The sequence below is a fragment of the Oryzias melastigma genome, linkage group LG24 (assembly GCF_002922805.2).
Source record: "Oryzias melastigma strain HK-1 linkage group LG24, ASM292280v2, whole genome shotgun sequence".
In the NCBI taxonomy this organism is placed as follows: domain Eukaryota; kingdom Metazoa; phylum Chordata; class Actinopteri; order Beloniformes; family Adrianichthyidae; genus Oryzias; species Oryzias melastigma.
In genome coordinates, this window is record NC_050535.1 from 8,213,464 (window position 1) to 8,239,989 (window position 26,526).

The 26,526-nt window shown below is 34.7% G+C and overlaps 1 protein-coding gene across 1 annotated transcript; it reads right to left on the reverse strand.

The window, feature by feature from the left end:
• Window positions 1-20,315: 20,315 nt before the first annotated feature.
• tmem18 (transmembrane protein 18) lies at window positions 20,316-21,860 on the reverse strand. Its single transcript, XM_024291230.2, has 5 exons — window positions 21,670-21,860; window positions 21,398-21,515; window positions 21,212-21,266; window positions 21,048-21,141; window positions 20,316-20,950 (listed from the first exon to the last, which is right to left on the reverse strand). Exons 1-5 carry the CDS (start codon window positions 21,757-21,759, stop codon window positions 20,852-20,854), a joined length of 456 nt encoding a protein of 151 aa, XP_024146998.1. The 5' UTR covers window positions 21,760-21,860; the 3' UTR covers window positions 20,316-20,851.
• Between the last annotated feature and the right edge of the window lie 4,666 nt (window positions 21,861-26,526).

The window sequence follows — 26,526 nt, forward strand, 5'->3', positions numbered from 1 at the left end:
AGTGTACTACAAGTGTACTTTGTGTTATTCTTAAAGTCAGGCAGTATTCTTCAAGTTTACTTTTAATTTACTATCTGTTGTGAACATAAAATGTGCCAATTTCGTCTAAAGAAGATAGAATACTTCCTACATATTGTATGCTAAACGTATACTCAAGTAGGCAAATACACTCTTTTTTTTTAAATTGCATTTTTTCGTCTGCTCCTGATTCACATGGATTTGAATAAAGAAATACTCATATTTTTGAGCTTATTTTTCTATATGTATGTCCTATATTATTTAAAAGATACCACAAAAGCATGCTAAAAACACAAAAAACTATTTTTTTCCCAATCAGAGTTGATCTCTAACCTTTATTTAGTTTGTTTTTCTGGACAAAACTACCTAAAAATGCCATTTAGTATAATTGATTGAATTTTACTTTTTCATTCATACCCAATATTAGAAAAAAAAACTGTTTTTACTCGGATTTTGTTTGATTTTTTTTTATCTTAGAGGAAAACAAATCAAACTGTTACAGTTAAGCTTTTAAAAACTAAACATTAATTAACCGTGCTCGTGCTCAGAAGCACTACATGGATCAACATTAGAATTTAGATTTAGTTACAAACAGATTTCTCAACCTTGGAAAAAAAAATAAAAATGCAACTATTTATATAATAATTGTATTTATGGCCGGGTCAATAGGGCACCCTGTCCTTTTTTCTGTTTTATTTAATTGCTTTAGGTATATCGGCTAAATTTGTCCAGTATTATATTATCTGAATTTGAAGGAATACTTTTGTTTTGTATATTTATTTCAAAAACTTTATGGATCCAAGGTGGGAAATTGGGGTGAAAGTTTCCACAACACAAATTTACTGAATCCTTTTCTTTCAAGTTAGGACAAATATATTTCAAGTCTTTCAAAAATCTTTGAAGGTGTTCAAAATTATAATAACAATAAAACTCTTCGCCCATATTTTCTGCTCACTAGATTATAAAAGAACTCATGAACAGAGCTTGCTAGTGCTATTTATTAGCCTCACACGCTCGTACCGTGTGTGTTCTCAGCCCTCTGCATGTGTGCGGCTGATGAATGGCTAAATCCATCTTCTCAGCCGGGAGATAGTGTCTCATCTTTACTCATCACTGACTATCCCGACAAATTCTTCATTTGCTGAGGAAGGGTAGAGGTATTTTCTCATCGTCTGCCGAGGTCCCAGCATCCCTTCCTCTTTCATCTCCTCTTCACAGGGAACACACCCTTTCCTGGGTTCACAGGGTGGTGCAGGTTACTGCTGTTTGCAGTCTGTCTTGTAGAGGGAAATTAACCTGCTGATAGAAAGTTCTTTGCCGTGAAGGCGTCAGGAAGACAAGGTCTCCTTATCACACATGGAAACCTTTGCAAACATGGCCGATGACGCACACGGGGAAGACAGGACTTCACCCTTATTGTCCAATCTAATTTTGAAACTTGCCAGAGGCTTTTTGAAAATCCAGTCTAACTATTTCAAAATAAAACTTCCTCTTCAGTTCGAGTTTGACCTGTTGTGAAGACCTCAGCGATTCCACAGATGTGTGTGGGTGGAAGAAGCTTTTATCTGCATTGAGGATGGATTGCCACACGAATCAATTCATGGTGCTTTTTAAAATGATCGGCCAGATAAACCCATCAAAGAAAGACATTAACAACCGATAATACCGGAAAATATACATTTTAAAACAAACAATCTGCATTTGTTTTAAAAAGGTTCAACTGAAAGATTATTTTTATGGTTTGAATACTGACGAAAATAAGTTAATTTATGTGTGAGCTCATCGGTGGTGTTAAAATCATGTAATAAAAGCCAGAAAAAGAGAATAAAACCTTGAAAATAGATTGGAGGAGACTCAGACTGCTGCAGGTTAATGAGAAAAAAGTAAAAATACTTCACAGAATGAATAAAAAAACATTTTTTCAAAGCATTTCTCTGCTTTAAGAAAAATAACTGAACAGTTTTTTCATTTAATTTAATTTTTTGTGGGGAAATATGGTCCTAAGATTGAAACACGGCAGTGGTAGTGTAGTAATTTGGAGAGTTCAGTTTCAAAATACACCTTAAACACATGTGTACTGGTAAGTAAATGTAATCAAGAATAGAAGGCTAACAAGTTAATATACCCAGGGTATTTCTAGTGTCTGGGCCGGCTACTCGAACAATTTATTTATTTTTATTTTAACAAATTAACAGGTTCTAAAGTGTATTTTATTACATAAAAAAACCAATGTCTGTTTTATAATAATCTAATTAAATTTACTTCTACTTTGTCTTTAGCTTCTCAAGTTGATTAAAAACTAAGACATTTATGTAAATTTTCATCCTAAAAGCAAAAAAAAATAATAATAAGAAAATTTACATTCATAAAAATACTGAATTGTGAAAAATTAATCAAACTTAAGAGTTTGTAGTTTTAAATTAAAAATGATTATTAAAAGTGTGTTTTTCTTCTGATACCAGCTAAATATAGTCCTCTAGCAAAGATTTATCATATTTTATTGTGAGTTTCTAAACAAAACTTTTAATTTTTTGAAGAAAAAAAAACAACTTTTTGATTTTTTTTTTTTAATAAAAGTATATAAACATTTATTACGTTTTTGGTGATGATGGACATTTTACATTACCTGCTGATCACTGTGGATGAAGCTCCACAGATTAAGGATAACTCAGACAGGAGATGGGAAAGGCACAATGCATGACTCTTTTATTGGAAGAAGAGGACCGTGCCTCCAGCTGTCTGCCTGCGGTGCAGAAAAGAGGTCACGCTGAGGAAAAGCATCCTGTTTTCTTTAGTCAGCCAATCATGGTGGGAATACTTGATGTTACTAAAGGAAATAAAGACAAGCCTGATGCAGGACGTATAAACAGGAAAGAGTTGTAAGCAACTATTTACTTTACCTGCGTCAGTATTTTAATCCTCCATAATTTAAAATTTACAAAAAAAAAAAAAAAAAGCTGCCAATATATAGGGATGATTCAAAACTTTATTTAAAAAAATGGGACAAATTCACAAAATGTGAATTATTTCAAAGAAAAAAAAATCACTTCATTTGCTTTGATTTAAAAATATTGTAATCAGCTACAAAAATTGTAAAAAGATGTTAGAATCCAAACAAAATAAAAGGTATATTTAAAAGAAATTGTTGAGATTTTATAAGAGGAGAGAAATAAAAAGTGCTAAAACATAATAAAATAAGCAAACATTTTCATCTCCTCCATATTGAAGCTTTTGTTTCTAACATTGTGTGTGGATTTCCCAAAGAAAGTTGAGCTTTCAGTGGAAAAATAAAGATCCTCTTTAGATGGGGGACTTGCTAATTAAATTAAAATACATTATAGCTCCCATCACAGGGAATCTGCCACAAGTGTCATTAAATAAATCAAATCGTCTCACTTTTGTTAAATTAATTGATGTTTTAGAAGAAAATTTGGTGGATGTGTTGTATGTTTTTTGTGCACCACTTAAAATGTTGTTCCTTCCCTTTTCAAATATGATTACAGCACTCTCATCCAAAAACACCGGCCAAAGAACACAAAAGATCTCTTTAATGTGCCGAACGTCGGTTGATTGCATTTTAAGTGATCGCATCTGGACAAAAGAGAAAAACAAACTCGAGAAGATTGTGGCGGATCGGGAAGATTGTCATATTTTTCTATTAAAACATCTTTATATTTTCCACTTTCTCTGCTATGAAATTGTCTCCCATATGTGTCTTGACTTCTTTCTCAATCACAAGTTCATGATCCACAGGTGTCACATTTGAGGCTCCAGCCAGCAACCTCATTTTCACTCCAGTGAATCGGCCTCCATGTTCACCCCCACTGACATTTATGGATATACTGTACACTTGACATAGATAGCAAAGAAACTGTGCCTCTGCCTGAGCAGAAAGTCTTTAAAACAGTGTCTGCTCTCATGTATTTCTGGCATTAATCTAATTGGGACTTGGAAGCAGATGGGGCAAAGATCCGGCTGGCCCCAGCTCTCCTGATATGTGACTGTGGTTCATTATGCACAGATAAATCCATACTCTGAAGCGAAAGCATCTCAAAATCGGGAAAGACTCACGAAATTCATTCAAATCAAGCCATAACGGAATTAGTGCTTCTAAGATTTTTGCAACAATTACCATTTTTTCCAATAAAAAAGTGGAAAAAAACTACATAAATGGTCCAAAATGAGACTTTTATTTAATTTAGGATTAGCAACATGTGTTTAAGCTGCAGTTTAATTCATCTTTTTGTATGCAACAAGCGTCTTTTTTTCCTCAAAGTTTATATGTAATTTTGCATTGTTAAAAATGCCAATTCTGGTTTTTCATTGAATTATCACAATTTGCTTTTATGTGCAGTTATGTCCACAATTTTAAGAGATAGAACGAGCGAGAGACATTAATAATATTGTGTTTTATTGTATCCTTTCTAGTCATTTTCTCAAAGAAAAAAAGATCTTTTAAGAGTATAACACGCATAAAAAAAATCTAAAATATAAAAATAAAATTTTTAAATAAGTTTTTCACATTTTTTTTAATTTAAAAAAATATAAATTTAAGTCTATACAATGTTTTTTGTCATTCACAATTATTGCAAGTCCTTTAAGTTGACTCCCATACCATCACAATACTACCACCGTGTTTTGGGCTTGGTTGGTTTTACACAGGATGGTGACATTAAAGAAGTTATCAGCAGTTTCATTAAGGAGGATCTAAGCCCACTTACAGGTATGCTGGGTTGTCACATCACTCTGCACACCATTATCAATGAGGCTTTTACTTTGAAAGTCCCTCTTTCTTCTTAGCCAATCACAATCATATTTTTGCCTTTAAATTAATTCTCATCTCTGCACCGCCCTGTTCTCCACCTAGAAACTCAAACTCAGTCGCACAAGGGGCCAAAATCCAAAACACAACTTAGGTTAAACAGGATAAACATTTATTGAACACTAAATTATTAAAACTTTAAAACTGTTTTTAACATAATAATAAACTACATATATAGCATTACCTACGATGATGCTAGTGTGAATGCTGTAAGATGATTTGGCTGCTAAAGATGCTAGCTAAAATCACTGAAGCTAATAGCTGAAAACGCCAAAGCTGATAGCCAGCTAAAATATTAGCTAAATGCTAAGTTGGCCTAAAAAACTTAACTTTAAAAAGACTAGGTTAGCCAAAACAGCTAACATGTAGCTAAAAAAATAGCTAAACTTCAAAACAGCCTAAAAAACTGAAAAAAGCCTAAATTAGCCAAAACAGCTAGCCTGTAAAATTAGCCTAATTCCAAAACAGCCTGAAAAACGTTTTTAAAAGCCTAAATTAGCTAAAGCAGCTAGCATGTACCTGAAATATTAGCTAAACTCCAAAACAGCCTAAAAACAAAACAAAAAAAGTATATTAGCCAAAACAGCTAGCATGTAGCTGAAATATTAGCTAAACTACAAAATAGTCAAAAAAGCTAGCAGAATGCCAACTTTTAAAACCTTAAACTGGAACTTTTTAACATAATTATAAATAATAAAAAGGCAGGCATATAACAAGATAACATCAGGCCATTAATAACAATAAAATAAAATGATCTGGAGGGCTGGATATCTGGCGGGCCGAATCCGGCCCCTGGGCCTTGACTTTGACACGTGACCTAGAGTGATCCTTCGGCATGCCACCATCAGTAAACATCTAAAGAGCAAACAAACCCAGATAATCACAAACTAAAACATCATAATTTTCTGGGGTTGCTCTCTTTCTTTTCCTTCCTTTATTGATTCTTTGGCCACACTCTCTTTAAAATCAGGCCGCAGATACAGCCGTTCTGTACACCTGCCCAGACAAGAAAAAGTAGGTCAGCAGGAGAGAGAGAGTGAGAAAAACATGTTCTGGAGACGTGTACAAGGCAGGCGCTCCTTTGAAATTCTTCAACTTTTCCCTCAACAGTCCGCGGAATATTTGTCCAAATGTCTTTGAGACGATCAAAATATTTGTGGCAAAAATCAGGCCTGGGTGTGTCTGATGGAGCTGGATACAGCCTCCAAAAATGTGTTTATTCATTTATAAGTGAGCAAGAAGGAGAAAGTCACATTGTTCTCAAATATATATACATAGAGTCATATGGGTATTTGAGCACCCTGTGATTTTGCAAGTTAGAACTGTGCGAGACATAGTCTAAACAAAATCTGGAAATCACGTTGTATGATTTAAAAAAAAAATGTCTGTGCTACTGCTGCAAGTAAGCAGTTGAACACCCGTCTATCAGCTAGAATTCTGACCCTCAAAGACCAGTTAGTCCACCTTTAAGTGGTCCATCTCAATTTCACTTATTTTCCTTAATTAGATGCATCTGTTTGAGGTCAATGGCTGCATGAAGACACCTGTCCACCTCCTAAAATTGGTAAGACTCCAACTTCTAACATGGCCAAGACCAAAGAGCTGTCCAAAGACACCAGAGACACAATTGTAGACCTCCATAAGGCTTGAAATGGCTAATTTCCAAGCAGCTTGGTGAAAAAAGAGCCACTGTTGGAGCAATTATTTGAAAATGGAAGAACATGACCCTCTTGGTCTGAGGCTCCATCCTACATCACACCTTGTGGGGTCTCAACGGTCCTAAGAAAGGTGAGGACTACATGGGAGGAGCTGGTCAATGGCCTGAAAAGAGCTGGGACTACCGTTTCTACGTAATACTCTAAGACGTCATGGTTTGAAATCATGCATGGCACGTAAAAGCACATGTCCAGGCCCATTTAAAGTTTGACCATTTAGATGATCCAGACGGGAGAAAGTTATGTGGTCAGATGAGACCAAAAATTGAACTTTTTGGTCTTAATTCCACTCGCCATGTTTGGAGGAAGAAGAATGATGAGTATCGTCCCAAGAACCATACTGTGAAACATGGGGGTGGTAGCATCGTGCTATACCTCCTTACCTCACTCAGAGTACTGAAGATGGATCGTGAATGGGCCTTCCAACATGACAATGACCCCGAAGCGCACAGCCAGGGGAACAGAGGAGTAACTCAATGAGGAGTATGTCAAGGTTCTGGACATTGTCGTATATTTGCAACCACAAGCGTTGAAGGGTTACAATAGATTGACAGATGATCAGGGTAGAATTTTAAGAAGCTCTTCTATCCTCCACTCGTTACCTGTATTAATGTATTTGAACTGGCTATCTGTACAAAATACAACAGTCAGATTGCAACCTCCCCACCGTGACCAAAGAGCTATCAAAGGACACCAGAGACAAGATTGTACACCTGAACAAGAACGTGGATGAATCAATTTGCAATAAGAAAAATAAAAGAAACACAAAATCACTGCCATCTCCCTCCGCCTGGGGCTCAATGCAAGATCTCATCTGGTGGGGTACAAAGGATCTTGAGAACGGTGACGAAGCGGTCCAGAACTAATCAGAGAAACAGGTCAATGACCTGAAGAGAGCTGGGACTACAGTAACACGGTGTGCCGTCATGGAATGGATGTAAACAGCTTGTTAAAAGTATGAGGAAACAAAACACAAAAAAGTTCAACAGAGCAATGAAACGCACACACAAAATAATGTCAGCAAACAGAGCAATAACCCAGAGGCTAAAACGAGAGCAATGGAATCTGAATGACAACAAAAGCAAAAAAAATCTGCCAACATGTTTGCATAATAGTTGAATTAATTTTGGAAACCAAAATATCCCCTTTTGCTTTTGCCAAAACTACCGAGGAGATGAAGAGGCATCTCAGTCTGACTGACAAAATTCTATATTTTATCACAATAATAGGCTATGATTCATGCATTTCAGGCCGCAGCGCCAAATTGGCATAAGTGGCGATGGAGACGCCGTCTCTCAAGTGTACACGTTGTCCAGACAGATGGATATTTTTGAGAATAGACATTAATAAGCCTATTTCATTCAGCAGATCCTCCACGCTCGGCTCCATTTTTGTTCAACCACACATGAATCCTCTCCAAGGCCTCGACTAAAGTTGAGGGTGTTCATATTTTCTTTGATAAATACATCCTTAATGACCTCAGATATTTTTTCCGTGTTTATCCAAGAGTGTTTCGTTGAGTCCACCCTTAGATTTATGACATCATTTAGGGAGTTTAATACACTTGGATGCATCTTTTTGGAAAGATATAAACAAAACAGCAAACTGTCTGCTTGATAAATCGGGGTCATCTGCGGTGTCCTGCTCCATGAACCTCAACTCTAAACTCTAGTGTGTAGAAATCTTCAGAGTATTCGATGACCTCCGTTATCAACTGAGAAATGCTTCATTTTTATGAGATGTGTATTTCAACATCTCCGTCACATCAACACCACCGGTTCTCTTTTGGCCAGTTTGTGTTTTCCTTTGGCAAACGGCTGTCAGGGAGGGATGTTCTGGTCCAGATGGAAGCCGAACCCGATTTCCAGACAAATAAAAAAATAAAACACAAGAAGAACGTTTTAGGTGGAAGACGGAAAGCATTTAATTAAAATTTCAAAATAAAAGAAACACGTTATGGAGCATATATAACACAACCGCAATTTTCTCTGATATAGCAGCACATCTGTTTGCATCTACTACTTTTAGAATTTGCCCTCATTGATGATAAAAAACATGAACTATAAAAAACTGAGCTTCAGTGGGAGCATTTTTACACAAAAACCAGTGAGTTGTCAAAATGGAACTTGAGGGAGTTCGACGCTGGTAATGATTTCACATAAAGCGTAACTCAAAATGTCAGTTGATTCAAACGTCGGCGTCCAACGGTGGAGAAATTTATTGATTTGACCTGAAGTATAAATCCCTCAATATCAGCTGATGTGGATTTCTAAGAGCAGCAATAAAAGTGGTTCTATCCAAGAATTTATATGTGTTTTAAGAAACTTAATGCAGGGAGTCTCATTACACTTTCTGGTACAAAAAGATACAAAAACTCACAATGATAAGTATGTATCAAAATGTCAAAAAGTCCAACATTTTTCAATGTTTTTTTTTGTTAAACTCTGCTCACTTTCTGTTCAAGTTCGTCTTAATTATTCCCACCTGGCTCCAGTTCATCAGCTGTTCTCAATCAGGTAATTACTCTTCACTCTGTATGATAGTTCAGTTTGTTCTTGTCTCATTTTTTGCTTTGATCTATGTTGTGCTTTAGCTCATGTTGGTTTAATTTGGGTCATTTTTTAAGTTGTTTTATGTTTTTTTATATATATATATATTATTTAGATTCATAATTTAGCTTAAAGTCCTACTCCAATCTATTGTAAAACAGTTCCAAGTGGTCTTTTAATGTTATTTTGCCATTTTTAGGCTAAATCTAAAAGCCTGTGTTGTTTTGTAGGACAAAGTTGGTTCATTAGAAACTGACCTCGGAGTTGTGGGCGGGATTGTTGTTGTGGATGTTTTTGGTAGAGTTAAATTTCAATGACAATTAGGGCTGTCACGGTTAGTCGACTAATCGACGACTAATCAACTATTGAAATAGTCAGCGACTAATTTAGTAGTCGATTAGTCATTACTTTATTTTATATGGAGTCAGAGTGTAGTAAAGGAATGGAATTTTGCTAGCTTTTTGGACTATTTTAGCATTTATTAAAGTTTTTAGGCTAATGTAAGGTTTAGCTAATATTTCAGCTACATGCTAGCTGTTTTGGCTAATTTAGGCTTTTTTTGTTTTTTAGGCTTTTTTTGTTTTTTAGGCTTTTTTGGAGCTTAGCAAATATTTCAGCTACATGCTAGCTGTTTTGGCTAATTGAGGACTTTTTCAGCTTTTAGGCTAATTTAGAGTTTAGCTAATATTTCAGCTACATGCTAGCTGTTTTGGCTAATTGAGGACTTTTTCAGTTTTTAGGCTAATTTGGAGCTTAGCAAATATTTCAGCTACTTGCTAGCTGTTTTGGCTAATTGAGGACTTTTTCAGTTTTTACGCTAATTTAGAGTTTAGCTAATATTTCAGCTACATGCTAGCTGTTTTTTGCTAACTTAGGCTTTTTTCAGTTTTTTGGCTAATTTGGCATTTAACTAATATTTTAGCTGGCCATCAGCTTCAGTGATTTCAGCTATCAGTTTCAGCATCTTCAGCTATCAGCACTAGCATATTTAGCAGCCAAATTCAGCTTACAGAATTTACACTAGCATTACTGCAGATAATTCTATATATCTCTTTTTTTAGTTAGTTTAAAGCTAATGATGGTTAAGATGTGTGTTTTACATCCAGATTAGTTGACTAATCGGAAAAAATAATCTGTGATTAGTCGACTATTAAAATATTCGTTTGTGGCAGCTCTAATGATAATACCAATGACTGTTGCTTTGGCCAAAATTAGTTAGAAATCGGTGTGCACTGGGGTTCTGTCCTCTATTTCTATCTACTCCACTATTCTTTATCACTTATTTTTCATTTAGCTTTCCATGCTTGGTTTGGTTCCGTACGATTCATGTGTTGTCCCTCTTTCCCACTCCTCTCTGGGGGAGCAGGAGAGATTCCAGATTCCAGGTGGATCGTCTGTGCTCCTGTTCTTGGCCGTGGACCTCGGCTCTGGCTCGTCTCACACCACCAGCTCTCCCCCAGTTCCATCTGGATGAAGGTTTGTTTGTTCTCCTGTCCTTGGCAGTGGACCACTCCTCCGGCTCATCTTGCACTCCCAGCTGTCCCAGATCCATCTGGATGAAGCCCATCTGCTACACTATTCAAACATGTAGTTGTAGAGTTAGAAAAGATAATTCTTCTTTAACAGTCCTGGTACATCGCCTGTCTGTCCTGAGAGAGGATCCCTCTTTCATGTAGACATCCCATAGGGCTTCTTCTATTTTCCCAAAATCTATTTTTTCAGGAGTGATTTTATATTTTTGGACAATTACTGCTGTGAAGCCCATTGAGCTGTGTTGTAATATTAGATATTTGGCTATATAAATAACATTTATAATGTTTTTTTCTTTTTGCAATCTCTCCCTCTAGCTTACAGCCCCTAACGACTCCAACCTAACATCACCAGTGCAACAAAAATGGTAAGCAATATTGGAGCAATCCAGCCTACAGTTCGGAGCTAGCTCGGATGAGGAAAACAGAGGACGCATCAGAATGGGGCGGAGCTGGGGGGCTTTGACCCGCCCATTTCAGCTTCTAAATCTCCACAACAAAACTGCACCTGATTTGAATGAAGTATCACTGAGAGATGCAATTTCAATCTTAAATTATTTTATATATGTCGTCCATCTTGAGAAAAACCCAAAAGAACGTTAAAAAAACACAATTTTCACTGGAGTGGGATGTTAATATATTTTTGACCCATTAAAAACTATAGAAAAGTAATATTTATCTGGGGGATGAAATGGTAGAAAAGTAGTAAAGAGGTCCAAATAAATTTTAAAAAAAGTCCTTTGGAGTTAAGATTAAATAATTGAGGCAACTAAAATGAATTTATTTTTATTTTTAATGCAATCCTTGATTTTATTACATTTATATAAAAATGACAGGTAAGTGGGAGCCAGTATTTGCACCAATTAATCTTTAGCTGTAGTCAGACTGGTCAAGTTTTGGAAAAAAATAAGTTTTATTTTTCCAAAAAACAGACAAAATTTAGGGATTTTAGAAGTGGTAAGGATGTCAATAAAACCAAAGCTTCAAAACGCCACTAAAAAAAATCAATAGGTGACATCACATCTCATCATAGAGAATGTATACATGACTATATCTTAATCGGGAACGTTTCAGGGAATGTCTGGAGCAGGAAATCAGAAAGAGGGAGCTTAATTATTAAAAAAAATAGCGGAATTCCTTATCTCTGATTCAGCATTTTTCTCTAAATTAATCAATGATGATAAAATGAGGAGTAATCGTCCTCTTTGGGCACCAGAAACTGATCCGCTGAGTCATGACTCACTGAAAATGAGTTTGAGGTGAGTCACAGCCCTCTGCTGGACACACTGTACTAGATAGTACAAGTTGATATAATTATATTCTTTTTTTTTATTATACTGAAGTTTAATTTGTTGCTTCATGTCTGACAACAGTTTTTACATCATCCGTTTGAGTTTAACATATTTAAAAGTTAACATGTTTAAGCAATCCTCCTCTCGACCTCTCCAGTAATACACCTTAAGTGGGCAGAAGTGTCTTATTTCTACATCCACAGCGTGCATGATATGACTGCTATAATATTTCTATATAATCAAGCACATCACTCTGACTTATTCATCAGCACACACACTGAGTGAGTCATCGTTCTTCTTCTTCTTTTTATTGGATTACTGAGCATGCTCAGTGGCTGTGTGACTCAGCCAGCCAACATACTACAGTTACATTTCTACTTTATACTTATGGGTAAAAGTAACAAACCGAGAGGTAATAGTGACTCGTTCTAAACAAACATCTTGTATTTTATTAGTTTTTATTAAGTAATGAGTTGCAAAAAAAAGTATGTCTTGAAGTTGTGAAAAAATTACTTTTATCCTTGTACATTTAAGGATCTTCACCCCTGTAGAGTGGTTAATGTTGTTAGTTTTAAGATGAATGTGGTGCAGAAGGGAAGCAGGGCCTTAATGAAGGTATAAAAGAACTATAAAATATAAAACTTTTACTCTTTTTTTGCTCAAATGTACACATATCGAAGGAAATAGAATATATATTGATAGTTCTCTGCTCTCATTTTGAGAGCTCAGCTTGTAGTATGTAAAAAAAGTACCATTAATTTATACTTTTTAATTGTTAAACCATGCAAGGATTTCCTACAGATTTGTAGGCGTCTCCCAGTGTGCAGGATGCAAAATTATATCCACATTTACTAATGTACAGCTTGAAAATAGTGTTTTAGTAGAAGTTTGGTTTATTGAATAATTTGGTTGTCTTCTTTTCTATCTTACAGTTAAATACTGAACAGGAAGGATATTTTACTAATTCTATGACTCCAAAGTTAGCAAAGTCGCGCAAAATCAAGCATACATTCTTCAGAATATTCCATTTTTTGCCCATTCAGGCTGTTCTTTGACAGTACTCATCTTCAATGGAAGTTTGTTTTACCAAAAATTCAAAGTCATATTCAATCCTCAGTTGACATTCTCAGTTTGCAGTTTGATTTTGCAATTCAAAAATGCATTTTGCAATTCAAAAGGCAATTCGGCTTTGGAAATGCATGACCAAAATGAACAGTGAGTTGTAAATGGCAAAAAAAAACATTTTCATTTGTTTGAACTATGGCACTAAAACTCCATGATAATTTAAACTGCAATTAATTTTGCTTATAAAAATATAAGTTTGAATTTTTGAGTTTTAAGTTGCAAAATGCCTTCGCAAATCGCATGATCCAATTGCAAATTGAATTATTAAGAACTAATTATTACCTTGAATCACGAATGAAAAAAAATTCACTCAGTAAAAGAAATTTTACTTTTCTATTTCCTGTTTAAAATTACCTGCTAGCTTTCTAGGACGTTGTTTCTGCAGAGAGGTGAGAGTTCTGAGGTAAAAGTCGCCTCTGAATTGTGCCGCCCCCATTTCCCATCATCAATCTTTACACTATATATTGAGAGAAAAACACCAAAAACAAAATTTTCATCAGTCTTTAGAGAGCAGCCCATCTCGCTCAAACTAATTTTCCCTTAGAAAAACATGAATCTGAAAGAGCTTTGATTTGATTTAAATGTTTCAGAATTGTTGACATATTTGGTAACTATGTGTTTTCACTCACACTTCCTTTTGACATTTGTATTTCATGCTCATTTTAATCAGTGCTAGTAAACTTTCATGACTCTACCCACAAATTCAGGGAAAAACAAATATTTTTGCCCAGGTGAAGCGCGAACGTTTGAAGTCTCACTCCGGTTGTGCATCTGCACATTCCGTCACGCCATTCACCACTTCTGCAAGATTTGTGTAAAAGTGGCTGGAGCTGTTTTTAATGAGCATAACACTGAAACAAACACAAACTTCGTGCCAGACATCTTCACCAGTCGATTATACAACCACAGATGTTGAGCTCCACAGTTAGAGCCAACACAAACCATTCAGAAAAAAACAAACATTTTTGACAAACTGGAAATGAAAAAACAACCAGCCCACTTTCTGAAATAAACTTCATTCAAAACATCTGTTTATTATTTATTTACTTTTTTTTTTTTTTTTTTTTAATATACTGAGTAAGACGTGCACTTCAGCGTTCAAGGAAATCATTCAAAGAAACATCGCTCATGTCCCCGGAGGATTTTCTTTAAGGCTTCCAATCGAAACATCCCTTCATGGAGCTGGACGTTTGTGAGTTATATGGATGGCTTGCAGGTGCTCACCTTCAATCTAACTGACAGTGCATCAAAAAGGATCATGTGGTTTTTCAAACATTACACCCTAAAATGATGAGTTTATGCTGCAGCAGAAAAAAAATTCAACTAAAAGCGTTTTTGAACTTTTATTTTGAAAATTCTCATCAATTTAGAGACAAACCAAGACCAGTTTTTCTACCACGTGTCAAAGTCAATAATATCCGGCCCTCCATCATTTTATTTCATTGTCATTAATGACTCCATGTTTTCTTGCACTTATAAAATTTTAACAAAATATATTTTTATGGAGAGTAAAATATTGAAAGTTATTTAAAGTTTATGTTGATTTATTCTGGAATAATATTACTGCATTTTTATTATTTGTAATTATGTGAATAAGTTACGGTTTTAAAGTTTTAAAAATTGGCATTCTGCTAGCTTTTTGGACTATTTTTTAAAGATTTTTTTGGACTATTTTGGAATTTAGCTAATATTTATACATTAACTGTTTGGCTAGTTTAGCCCTTTTTTCAGTTTTTTAGGCTATTTTGAAATTAGGCTATTTTTTTCAACTACATGCTAGCAGTTTTAGCTAAAAAGTTTTAGTTATTTAGGCTAATTTAGCTAATATTTTAGCTGGCTATCAGCTTAAGCATTTTCAGCTATTAGCTTCAGCATTTTTAACTCTCTGTTGTATCTTCAGCTATCAGCACTAGCATCTTTAGCGGCTAAATTCAGCTTACAGTATTCAGACTAGCAATATCACAGGTATATATCTTGTTCATACAGTTTTAAAGTTTCAAAAATAGGCATTCTGTTAACTTTTTGAAATATTTTGCCATTTACTAAGATTTTTTAGACTATTTTGGAGTTTAGCTAATATTTACACATTAGCTGTTTAGCTAATTTAGCCTTTTTTTTTAGTTTTTTAGGCTATTTTGAAGTTTAGCTATTTTTCAGCTACATGCTAGCTGTTTTAGCTAATACATTTTAGTTATTTAAGCTAATTTGGCATTAAGATAATATTTTAGCTGGCTATCAGCTTTAGCACTTCCAGCTATTAGCTTCAGCATTTTTAACTATCAACTTCAGCATCTTCAGCTATCAGCACTAGCATTTTTAGCAGCTAAATTCAGCTTACAGCATTCATACTGTAGTATCACAGGTAATGCTATATATCTAGTTCATACGGTTTTAAAGTTTTTAAAATGTAGTTTTAGTGTGTTCATTAAATGTTCATCCTGTTCGTCCCGCGACCTAAGGTGTGTTTTGGATTTTGTCTCCCTGTGTGGTCGAGTTTGACACCCCTGGCATACAGGGCAGATTTGAGAAAAATATCCCCAAAAATGGTGGAAAAGACAGCCTGAACTCCATAAAGAAATGACGACAAAAGAACAGATGAATCAAAACAATGAGAATAGACCTCCTGGTGGGTTACACCCCTCTATAAAAAATGGTATATCCCGTTTGGATGACTAAATACCTCTGATTTAGGCATAGTTTAAGAAGTTATTCCAGAATGAATTTACTAAAATCCATACATTATAAAATCTGATGTTTTAGCTTCAGTCTTCAATGGTTTTATACGTCCGATCCTCCCTGACCTCACAGTCTGGACTCCATTACCAAACCCGACTTTTGGACCAAATGACTTTATTTCAAGGAAAAATGAAAACAGTTCTTAAACATTCGGATAATCCGAAGGTTGTGAAACGATCAGACACCTGTAACATGTGGTTTATACATGTATATAAATCCTTCAGCTCCTCCTGCTGCAGGCTCCGGGCTTCACAAAACCCCGTGTGAACCTGAGCTGAACTCATATGCCATGTGATTAATCTTTGATAAGCGTGTCGTTTTCTGGGCAAAACTCCCAAAATGTTTCTTAATGTCCAGTTTTGAAGGTTTGCAATCTCCAAAATGCTTTCTCTGATAGCAGCTGACAGAATTGTCATTTTTAACATTTAAGCTTCTTGTAAGACATGTTCATGTTTTCCATTATCAATCAGTTATCTTTGAGAAAGTGATCAGAGCAGCTTAGCAAAGGTCAGAGGTGCCTTTTATCCAGGAACGCTCAAATATGTTTTCATGGAGGGATTTCTGATGTCTCTGCTTCTTTCCTTTCAGGACCAAAGTGTTTAAATTTACACTTAATTCTTGATTCAGATGGGAAAGATTGATGGTTAAACAGCAGGTGACTGTTTGATACTTGCAAAGATTTAAAATCTTGACTGACACATTCAAAATATTTTATCTGGCCCAGGGGCCACATGTGGCCCCCTTAATTTATTTAATCTGGCTTTATTTTCCCTGCAATTCTGATGTCTACCCATAGGTGGTGCACTACAAATACATTAACTTTTGTTTGGGTGCAGAAAAATAATCTGCATTTATGTAATTTTGGAAGATTTTCTTGTTTTTCTGTAGTTTGTGTGCATTTTCCAAGTCGGACGGTCATTTTTCCCATCATTCCAACACCACATGAACGCAGCATTTCTCTAAGTTTATATTTTCCCGGAGGAACATCAATGCAATTGGCACTAAAATGAGTAGAAAAGTCACAATTTCGAAATAAATATCTTGCTTAAAACTATACATATTAATCTTAAATCAAAATGAAAGTGTGTTTTTGTCCAGATTTTGTATTATTTCTTTATTTTATGAAGTGGATTACCAAACACTCCACACATGTTTGGCCCACAAATCAAAAAGTCCCCCCCCCCTGCTCTAAGCCTTTCCAAGATCTTCTCAAAATTTTCAGAATGTTTTGTCTCATTAGGTTCTAGAAATAAGGAAATTATTATTGAATCGAGTCTTCTTACTCCATACTCCTGACAACATAAAAACTAGATTCATAACTCAAAATAACTGTAATTGCTTTGTAATTTTTGGTTTGATTTGAAGAATGCTTTTTTAATATTCAGTATGACATTTAGTGTCATTAAGTTGGAAGCAAAAATTTGGATTTGTGCTCTAAGAATAAGTGCTAGTTTTAAATTTAATGAGGATTTATTAAAATAGGCCAACTTATCATTTTCTCATTTTGTTTTAAAATGAGTTATTTCCACTTATTACATTAGCATTTTGGTACTGTTAAATTAACTATAATAAGATGCCTAAAACCTCAAAAAATACTAGTAAAAAGCACATTATTGGGCTGTATAACGAAGTAATTTCTTCCAAACGGTAGATTTTTTTGGCTTATTTCATTTTTCTTGAGAGAAACTTTTTGTTTCTAGATTTTATCTTCTTGCTAAGTAAAATAATTAGTTATTTCCTTCCTAAGATGAGTATTTTCTTTCCTCTCGTTAACCCTTTAACTACTCAAAAAAGAAAAGAAATGGTCAAAAAAAGCTTCCCTGCTGCTTATTCTTCCTAAAGGGACAAAAAATGGAAGTACATTATATATATTTAAATATTTTCTTAAAATACACAAGGGTTCTGCAAAAGTTACTATCGGCTGTGCACCAGTTATTATCCAGACATTGTTTTTACTTCCATTTTTAAAAATAAAAATGTTCTGGTTAGCTGGTGTGCACCATATATAGTAACTAAAAAAAATGTTTTTCTAAAAAGTTGAAGTAAAAAGTGTTTTTCTGATTACTATCTGGTGCACACCAGTTAATAACCAGAAAAACAGATTTTTACTTCAATTTTTGAGAAAAAAAATGTTTGTGTTTTTTCTTCAATGTCGCTTTAGGGCAGGGTGACAAATTCAGTCACACAGGGGGGCAAAATTCAAAACACAGCTTAGGTCGGGGGTCAAACAGGATAAACTTTTATTGAACACTCTAAAACTAAATTTTTACTCGATTTATAGCATTACCTGCAATGATACTAGTGTGAATGCTGTAAGCTGAATTTGGCTGCTGAAAATGCTGAATGTGTTAGCTGTAAACGCTGAAGCTTATAGCTAGTTAAAATATTAGCTATAGGCTAGCCAAAACAGCTAGCTTGTGGCTGGAAAAATTGCTTAACTTCAAAATATCCTTAAAAACTCTGAAATAAAAGTCCAATTAGCCAAAACTGTTAGCATGTAGCTGAAATGTTAGCAAAACTCCAAAACAGCCTAAAAACAAAAAAAAAAGTTTTAACAAATAAAGCCTAAATTAACCAAAACAGCTCGCATGTACTTAAATATTAGCTAAACTCCAAAACAGGCTAAAAAACTAAAAAAGAAAACAAATAAAAGCCTAAATTAGCCAAAACTGTTAGCATGTAGCTAAACTCCAAAGCAGCCTAAAAAAACGGAATAAATAAATAAATAAGTTTTAACAAATAAAGCCTAAATTAAACAAACAGCTTGCATGTAGCTAAAATATTAGCTAAACTCCAAAACAGCTAAAAACTAAAAAAAACAAACAAAAAAAGCCTAAATTAGCCAAAACAGTTAGCATGTAGCTGAATTATTATCTCTTTGTAAATTTTAGTCAATGCCAAAATAGACCATAAAGCTAGCATAATGCACATTTTTAAAACTTTAAACCGTAACTTTTACATTTGATTATGAAAAAAAAAACCAGGAACATTATTCGAACATAAATCAACTTAAACCTTAAATAACTTTCAATATTTTACTCTCCATAAAAATATATTTTGTTAAAATTATACAAGTCATAAATAAGCACAAGATAACATTGGGCTATTAATAACCACCATTTTGCTGAGCACTAGTTAAAGTGTTAAGATGTCTTTTTGCAGTGTAGGACACTGTATGACTCCTTAAAAAAAGAATAAAAAAAATTCCTGGTCAATTCAGGTGCAGCTTTCAGTCCAGTTGGCATTTGCTATGATCTATTAGTGAAAGGAGTAGAACATTTTTTTTACAGTTGAAACTTCATCAATGTGTGTTTATGTTTCTGCAGCTGACTTAATGGGGTCCAGTGACCTAAACCAGAGCTCCGTAATCTCAACACACCTGCTCCTCTACACTTTAGACACACGAGAGCGAGCCTCACATGCCCACCATCTCCAGCAGTGATGAGTTCTTTCCAGCTGTCAGAGAGGAGCCTCCTACATGTTGGATGAAGCCTCGCTCGGCTCTCGCGCGCTCACATCACCACCTCCGACCAAACAACACACCCATCCCTCTTCACCCCTGTCCTGTTTGATAACTTCCAGTGACAGCAATCCCTTCAATCACGTCTGCAGCTGACAGACGAATGTGAGTAAAGCATGCCAGCATGTATCAGATCCGTTTGAGAAAACAAATAGTGTTTGAGATAAAATTCAAGCAGCTGTATGGATAGGGTAGGCACTCCTGTCAGAACTTGATGATGAGAACATGTGAAGTATTGAATGTGAGCTGAAGAAAAGAAGAACAGAGGCTTGCTGTTAAAGACATTGAGGGCATGCTGCCGTCTAGTGGTGCATCATCCATCTCTTTAACTCTCTGGACGCACAAATATTACATTATTTATGCATTTATTTAGTGGAGTCAAAAAGCATGGTCCCTTAAGAGTGTTTGACCAAATAAAACCCACAGAAAACTTAAATGAAATTGCCTAATTTTATGTATAGCAGAAAATATTCTGTAAAAATGATGTGTAAAATATATACAGTAAAAGAGACAACAAATGATGCAAATCCCAAAAAAGACTTTGGTATAGGAACACCTTCTAGTCCAATTATAATAGTAGTAATCCAAATTTACTTCATGTAGCTGCAATTTTATATACAGGTAAATAAAATTACAGTTTTCTTTGTTTTTAAGCAACCTTTAAAATCAAATTAAGAGATTTTCTATCATTACAAAATCCAGAATTCCCAGCGATGTCACCAGAAGGTTTTTTTAAGGCAAATCTCACTTTTTAATTTTATTTTGAAATATTGTAAGGCTTATTACAAGTTAGTTTTTTTCACAGATTTGTTGCAAAGCTGTTTTCTGACTAAATGCAAAGATTTGGTTGTCAAACCAATACGACTCTTTTTTTAAATTTTATTTTGAAAAATTAATCATATATCAAAAAACATTTTGTCACATTTATACGTCCAAACAAATGTGTTTCTACCCATTAGATTTAATACATTTATAATCTGTACTTTAGGAATAAAAACTCAGAGAAAAATAGGAAAAAAAAACTTTATCTGAAGTTTAAGACAAAATAGAAAATAATGGAAGCAGTAAACATTTTTACTATCTCTATGGAGGGATTTTTGTGCCATTATTCCTAGCACAACCCTCACCATTCATAAACTTAAAAAATGTTGTGCTTAAAAAAAAAATTTGCACTTGAAACAGAAAAATGCGCTTGAAACTCAAAAATATGTGCAAAACAAAACAAATTCACTCTTGAAGCTTAAAAATATGTGCAATTAAAACTTTTTTTTTCTCTCTCAAGAGAAAATTGTTTTGATTGTACGTATTTTGGAGTTTCAAGAGAAAAATAATTGTTAAAACAAATACCTATTTTCAATCAAAACAGTCCAAGTTACGTTTGGAATAAAGGCACAAAAATCACTCCAAACGGGTCCCGTTCCCAAATAGCAGCACTGTTTTCCAATAACTGTGAAAAAGCAGAAAATAATTTTTCAAGTCCCAAATAAAGAAAGCTGCATTCTTCCTTTTCAAAAACATAAAACAGCAGAAGAAAGATCCTAAAATTCAGTCTTCCTTCTGTCTTCTCTGTCGCTGGGCCTTTCTCTTCAGCTGAAGAGTTTTCAGTTCAGTCATGGTAGAAAATGTCCGGTACACCCACACCATCTGTCAATAACAAACACAGATGTATTAATTGTTGTTTACTCTGAAAAAAAATAAATAAACACTATGTCACCATTTTGAGACAACGGTTCAAACTTACCACAATGATCATGGCATTAAACAGAAGAGGAATGGAAAAGACCAATGAAATGAACATCCCCATGGAGTCAAAGTACTGGAAATTTGAAAAGGCCCTGAAAATAACAATTGAAAAAAATGAACCTTAATAACAATAATTAAAAGTTATGTGTCTTTTTGGTTTACCTCCAGTTCATGGCTGCTAGTTCATTCAGATATTCAGCACAGTAAACAAGGCCAACTGTAGAAATAACAACACCAAATTAATCAAAATCAACCATTTAATTTGGTCAGAATAGTGCCAATGTTTGTGTTTACAGCTGAAATACAAGTTTATTTTTCTAAATTAAATGGGATGCTATAAAAACGTACCGATAAGCAGGAAGTGGCAGATCTGAGCCTTATAATACCTGCAGGTCACTACAGTCAAAAGCAAACACAGCAGATGAAACAGCAGAAGCCCAACGAGCCAACGCTCTGACCACTGCACCTGTGGAAAACATGAAGACGGTTCACGGCATTCTGATTTAAACGTATTTAACTTACAGACAGCCTTCTAATATTGACATAAATGACGTAGCCTAACGTTAGCTGTTTAGCTTAGCATGCTAACTTCGCTTCGAACTCAGGAGAAATAAACTTACAGAAAGTAGAAACGTCCATATCGAAGTTATCCTCAAATTACTGAATCCGTCGATGGGAATAGAACTAATATTTTCTGCTTTATTCTCCATTACGGCTGTAAAGTAATAAAGGGGCTGCGAAAACAGCCGATTAATGAAATATAAACATGAGAGGAAAGCGGCGTGTCGTTCCCCGATCCCCTTTCCCTAACCACGCCCTAATCGCGCGCACATGTATTACGTGACTTCCCTTCTGCGCCATTTTTTTTTTCTAAAACTTTATTACTCGCGCTGGTTGACAGTTTTAACACGATTTGCGGCAGCTGGATGATCGGGTAGCCCAATGGGTTATTTATTTAGTTATTTTAAAAACGTTATTTTCCGAACTTAAGACATGGAACAAAAAAAGAAACACTGCATACTGTTATAATACCATATAACATTTACGTTTACAAAGACAGTCCTGTCAGAAAAATAATTTTATCACAAACAAATCTGTTTATTTAAATATAATCAAAACTATCCCACTGAATATATTTAGAACTTGATATATAAACTTACCATTTATTCCTAAAGTTAAAGAGACTCATTGCAAAATGCTCAGTTATATTTATCTATCTGAAGAATCATATTTGACATCATATCAGAAAATAAAGAAATCTGCCAAATATAATCATTTGTCTTGGTAAATTTAACATACACTAATATAAATATATAAAGACTCCCCCAAATTGTAGAATATTTAAAAACAAATGTAAACTATATTTGGAATCGTTGAAGCTCAAGAACCATAAATTAAAACAATGTATGATAAACTAAAACCTTCCATTTTGTCTGTAAAAACATTTTTTTCTTTTCCTCACATCTGTATTCATTTTGTTAGGTTTTTTGGTTTGTTGTTTATTTCCCCCCTGTTTGTTTGTAGTAGCTCAAAAACTCAGTTTTGCAATGTCAATCAATGAAATCTGCAATAATTTGGCCATTTAAAGTTTAAAAAATTGTCTATTTACCAAAAATCAAAGAAACCCATTAAAAACAAAAGAATGTAATTTCTTAAAAGCAGATTTTGTTGAACCCTGCAATTTTTTGTAATTGGAATGATGGAACTGGGACATTTATTGTTCCCCATGTACACATACCAAGATTTTCTGGAGATCAGAAATTGGATTAATCTTCAACTTAATATTCTCCCTTTTGTGCATCAGACTTATAAATGTTTATGGATAATTTGGATAATTAGTTCACAAATATTATGAATATTAATTTATTATTGAAAAAATGTAGTATCCATTGTTGTTTATGGAAAGGTTGTAAACCATCCTTTCCATGTTCTATAAACAGATTTCAAATATATGATGGCTCATTAAAACCACGAAATCCTCAAAAACTGCCCAAATAAACTTTCAACAAATTTCTATTTGGTTGTTGTTTCCCTCTATTTTTTATGTCTTTATTTTCCGTCTTGCTATAGTTAATTAAACACGTTATTTTCAAAAGATTTTAAAAGGATTTTTAAAATCAACTGTTCCTTTTGCAGCAATCATATTGAAACCTAATCTCATTTGTAATGGATTTTCTGCAAAAACTTGTTCTTCCTGATGTTTCCCTCTCTGTTTGAGACTTTTTGAGTCCGGGACTTTTTGAAGACATGGAAGTCAACCAAATCTTACTGTATTTTGGTCAAACATCATACTCATTAATGTAAATAAACTATTGACAAACCTTTCTTAATGATTTCTATCTGTCAAATTCAAAAGTACACTGAATTTAATTAAACTGAGGGAAGCTATTGGCTTTGAAAGCCTAAAACATATTTGAAAAATATGATTTAAATAATCTATGATCCCCCTCCATCCTTTTAAATTTGTGATTAATAGAAAGCTCATCATTTTTTCTTTAGTAACATGTATTACTTTCTATTTTTCAAATGTAATGTTGAACCCGGCATTTATTGTAATAAAAATTAAGGAAATTTGGAACATCTGTTCATTCACGTGAGTCTCACAAGGATTTTACTTGGTTATAGTTGATTTAGTTTTACCGTATTTTTGGCTCCATATTCTTGCTCGGATTGGTTGTTTGGGTTATCAGTAAATTGCTATGTCTTAAGTCTTGTACAGCCCGTACAACCTCATGCTGTGTCATTATACTCTGCTAGAGTTATGTTACAGTGCATAGTAATAGTTTCAATAAAAAGGCAAGAAAAAAATGAAATTAGTCATAGTTTATTTGTCAGTAAAAGGGATTGCAGTAGCCCGGTGGTTATCTCTGGATAGTGTCCTCAGTTCCTCCTTTCTTTCTGTTGTCAAAACATCCTGTAAGAAATAAAAAAAATTAGACTGAGATAAGAAAAGGCTATAAACTCTATGGTTCTCCTGAAAATACATTTTAAGTTAAGGATTAAGGAAACAATGACTTCACTCCACTACTGAATAATGTCTCCTTCTGTCCTGATGGAGCTACATGTTATTACAATGACTAATTCAGTTATGCAAATACTTTAAAGAAATTGAAAAATAAATCAATGCCCCCCACAATAAGATACCTGCTTTAATCAGTCTTAAACTGTAATGGAAGATATGATTATCACATTACATAAAGATTATCACCATGTATGTAAACCAGCATTGTGCTGAAAAGACTCAACAATAACATTGTGTGGTCATGTTCTATAAATGGTTGTAACTTTTGACCCCCTCTCATCTGCCCAGTTGCACTTACTTAAGGTTTGGAGGTGGTTGCCTTTTGAACTCTGAATACTGGCTGGAGAGTTCCCTGAAGAAGCAGAGATGCTTCTTCCGTCCAAAACGCAAATCTCTGTCCATGCCTTAGAGAGAAATGCCAGAGTGAATGGACTCTACTCTACACTGCTGCTCTCTCAGTACGTTCACTCGGGTTATTCTGACTACAGTAAACAGCTTTCATTAACATTTGTGTGACCTGATGTCTGCTCTGTGCCATAACTGCAAATAAACACAGTTTGGAGAACTGTGAATATGATGGTAAAACAGTAGCAGCCATACCCGTCAGTGCAAAATCTCTCCATCAACTGAAGACACCACCACAGCCGAATTGCCGGCATGTCCCCCTTAAAGAAAAGAAAATATAATCTTCAACAGAACTGAAAACTGGCTCAGGTATTTTGGTAGTCCTTTCTGAAAAAACTTACTTCAGTGAATGTCATTTCCGACGATGTGCAGATGGAGAGAGCATACTGAAAAGTAAAATATACTTTTTTTAGCATGTTGAAATGTTATACTCAAGTAACAGAAAGAAAATACTCACCATCAGCATGAAAATGCCGCAGCAATTGCTGGACATCTGCTTGGGAAAGATCTAACAAAAGAAAAGTGAACACTTAAATAAAGAGCTGACATGCACCTGCTAGATTTAATTGCATTATTGTGAACAACGAGCTTTCAAAAGTTTGCGCTGACAACATACCTCAAGATCTCTTCCTGTGTTCTCCAGCCAGGGTCCAGGGTAAATCAGAGCTGCTATCCTCCTGGAATTGCAGAGAATACAAATCACACATAAATCAGATATTTGCCATTCAAAATAGATAAATGAAGTAGACTGAGATGTGGCTCCATGCTGAACCCCAAAAACATCACTCCATGCAAAATATTTAACACAATGAACTTGGAACCATGCAAAACCTTTAATCCCAACACCATGGCTTCATGCAGGTCATTTAAGTGTGAGACTGTGGCTCCATGCTGAACGTTTAAATCTGTTAACGAGGCTCCATGTTGAAATTTTAAGCCTGAGAACGAGGTTGCTGTTAGACAGTCTAGCCAAAGAGCACACTTGGCCATTGAAATAGACCAGAGGAACTTTTTTTTTCTTTTTTTTGCATCAACCTAAATATTGTTTTGTAGAGAGCATCTCCAAAATCACCAGGCCGAAGTGAGTCCAGAAATAGAATCTTTTTCTCTGCTACAAATATTGTCTGAAATAGAGATGTTATCATCATCATCCACAAAAACACAACACATTGACATCCTGACATCCCTTTTTTTCTCTATCAGATAAAAAAGAAACAAACAAACAAACAAACAAACAAACAGAGTGAGAAAGACCAAATGGACTCACGCAAAGCAGGTAATGGTCAGCCTGACCCATCTGCCTGCTCCAAGCTGGAAAAACCAGCATGTCCTTTGACTTGAAGTTATCCTACAGGGATCGACATAAATTAGTAAATATGCGCATGCGCTCACACAGGACAAAAAAAAAAAATCAAAATTGTACCGGCAAGGAAAGCAGTGGGTCGACTTGGGGATCCTTCCAGGTTGCCACAACATACAAGTCAGCAATAAAAACATTTTTTCCCTATAGGGAACAAATACACACAGAGATTAATAGACAACCACCATCATGGCCATAACCAAAGAAAAGATGTAGCAGAATGACAAATTACATGTCGGCGTGCAGCTTCCCCCACAATTTTGAGACAGGCATTGCCGATCTGAAATAACAAAAAGAAATACTCTGAAAATTTTGCGTCACATGTTTTCTTTACAGTACATTGGACTAAGAATACTTACGGAGGATTCCATACACTGTGCTAGACCAAGGCTCCAAAAGTCCTCTCTGGTCAAACATATGTTGTTCTCCTTCACAATCAGCTCTCCTGGTGGACGTTTTTTGTCTAAGACATAATCCACCTAAAAAAAAGAGCATTTTGTGTTTTTTTTTTTTATATATGTAGTAAAGACAATAATTTTAAAATGAGATTAAATGGGAACTAAAAAAGGGTAGTGTTGTTTCTACTTTTTCAGCAATTCTGAAAACATCCACAACTTTGACTTGATAACATTTGCTGTGACAGTATAGAAATGTGCCTTACCAGACTAGACTGAATTGGGTTTATATTTT

Excerpts from the sequence above, each read along its gene's own strand:
- tmem18 (XM_024291230.2), bottom strand. The coding sequence starts at position 21,759 with ATGGAGAATAAAGCAGAAAATATTAGTTCTATTCCCATCGACGGATTC. Across the intron at positions 21,267-21,397 it reads CTGCCACTTCCTGCTTATCG|TTGGCCTTGTTTACTGTGCT; the intron begins GTACGTTTTTAT and ends TTATTTCTACAG. Across the intron at positions 20,951-21,047 it reads TTAATGCCATGATCATTGTG|ATGGTGTGGGTGTACCGGAC; the intron begins GTAAGTTTGAAC and ends TGTTATTGACAG.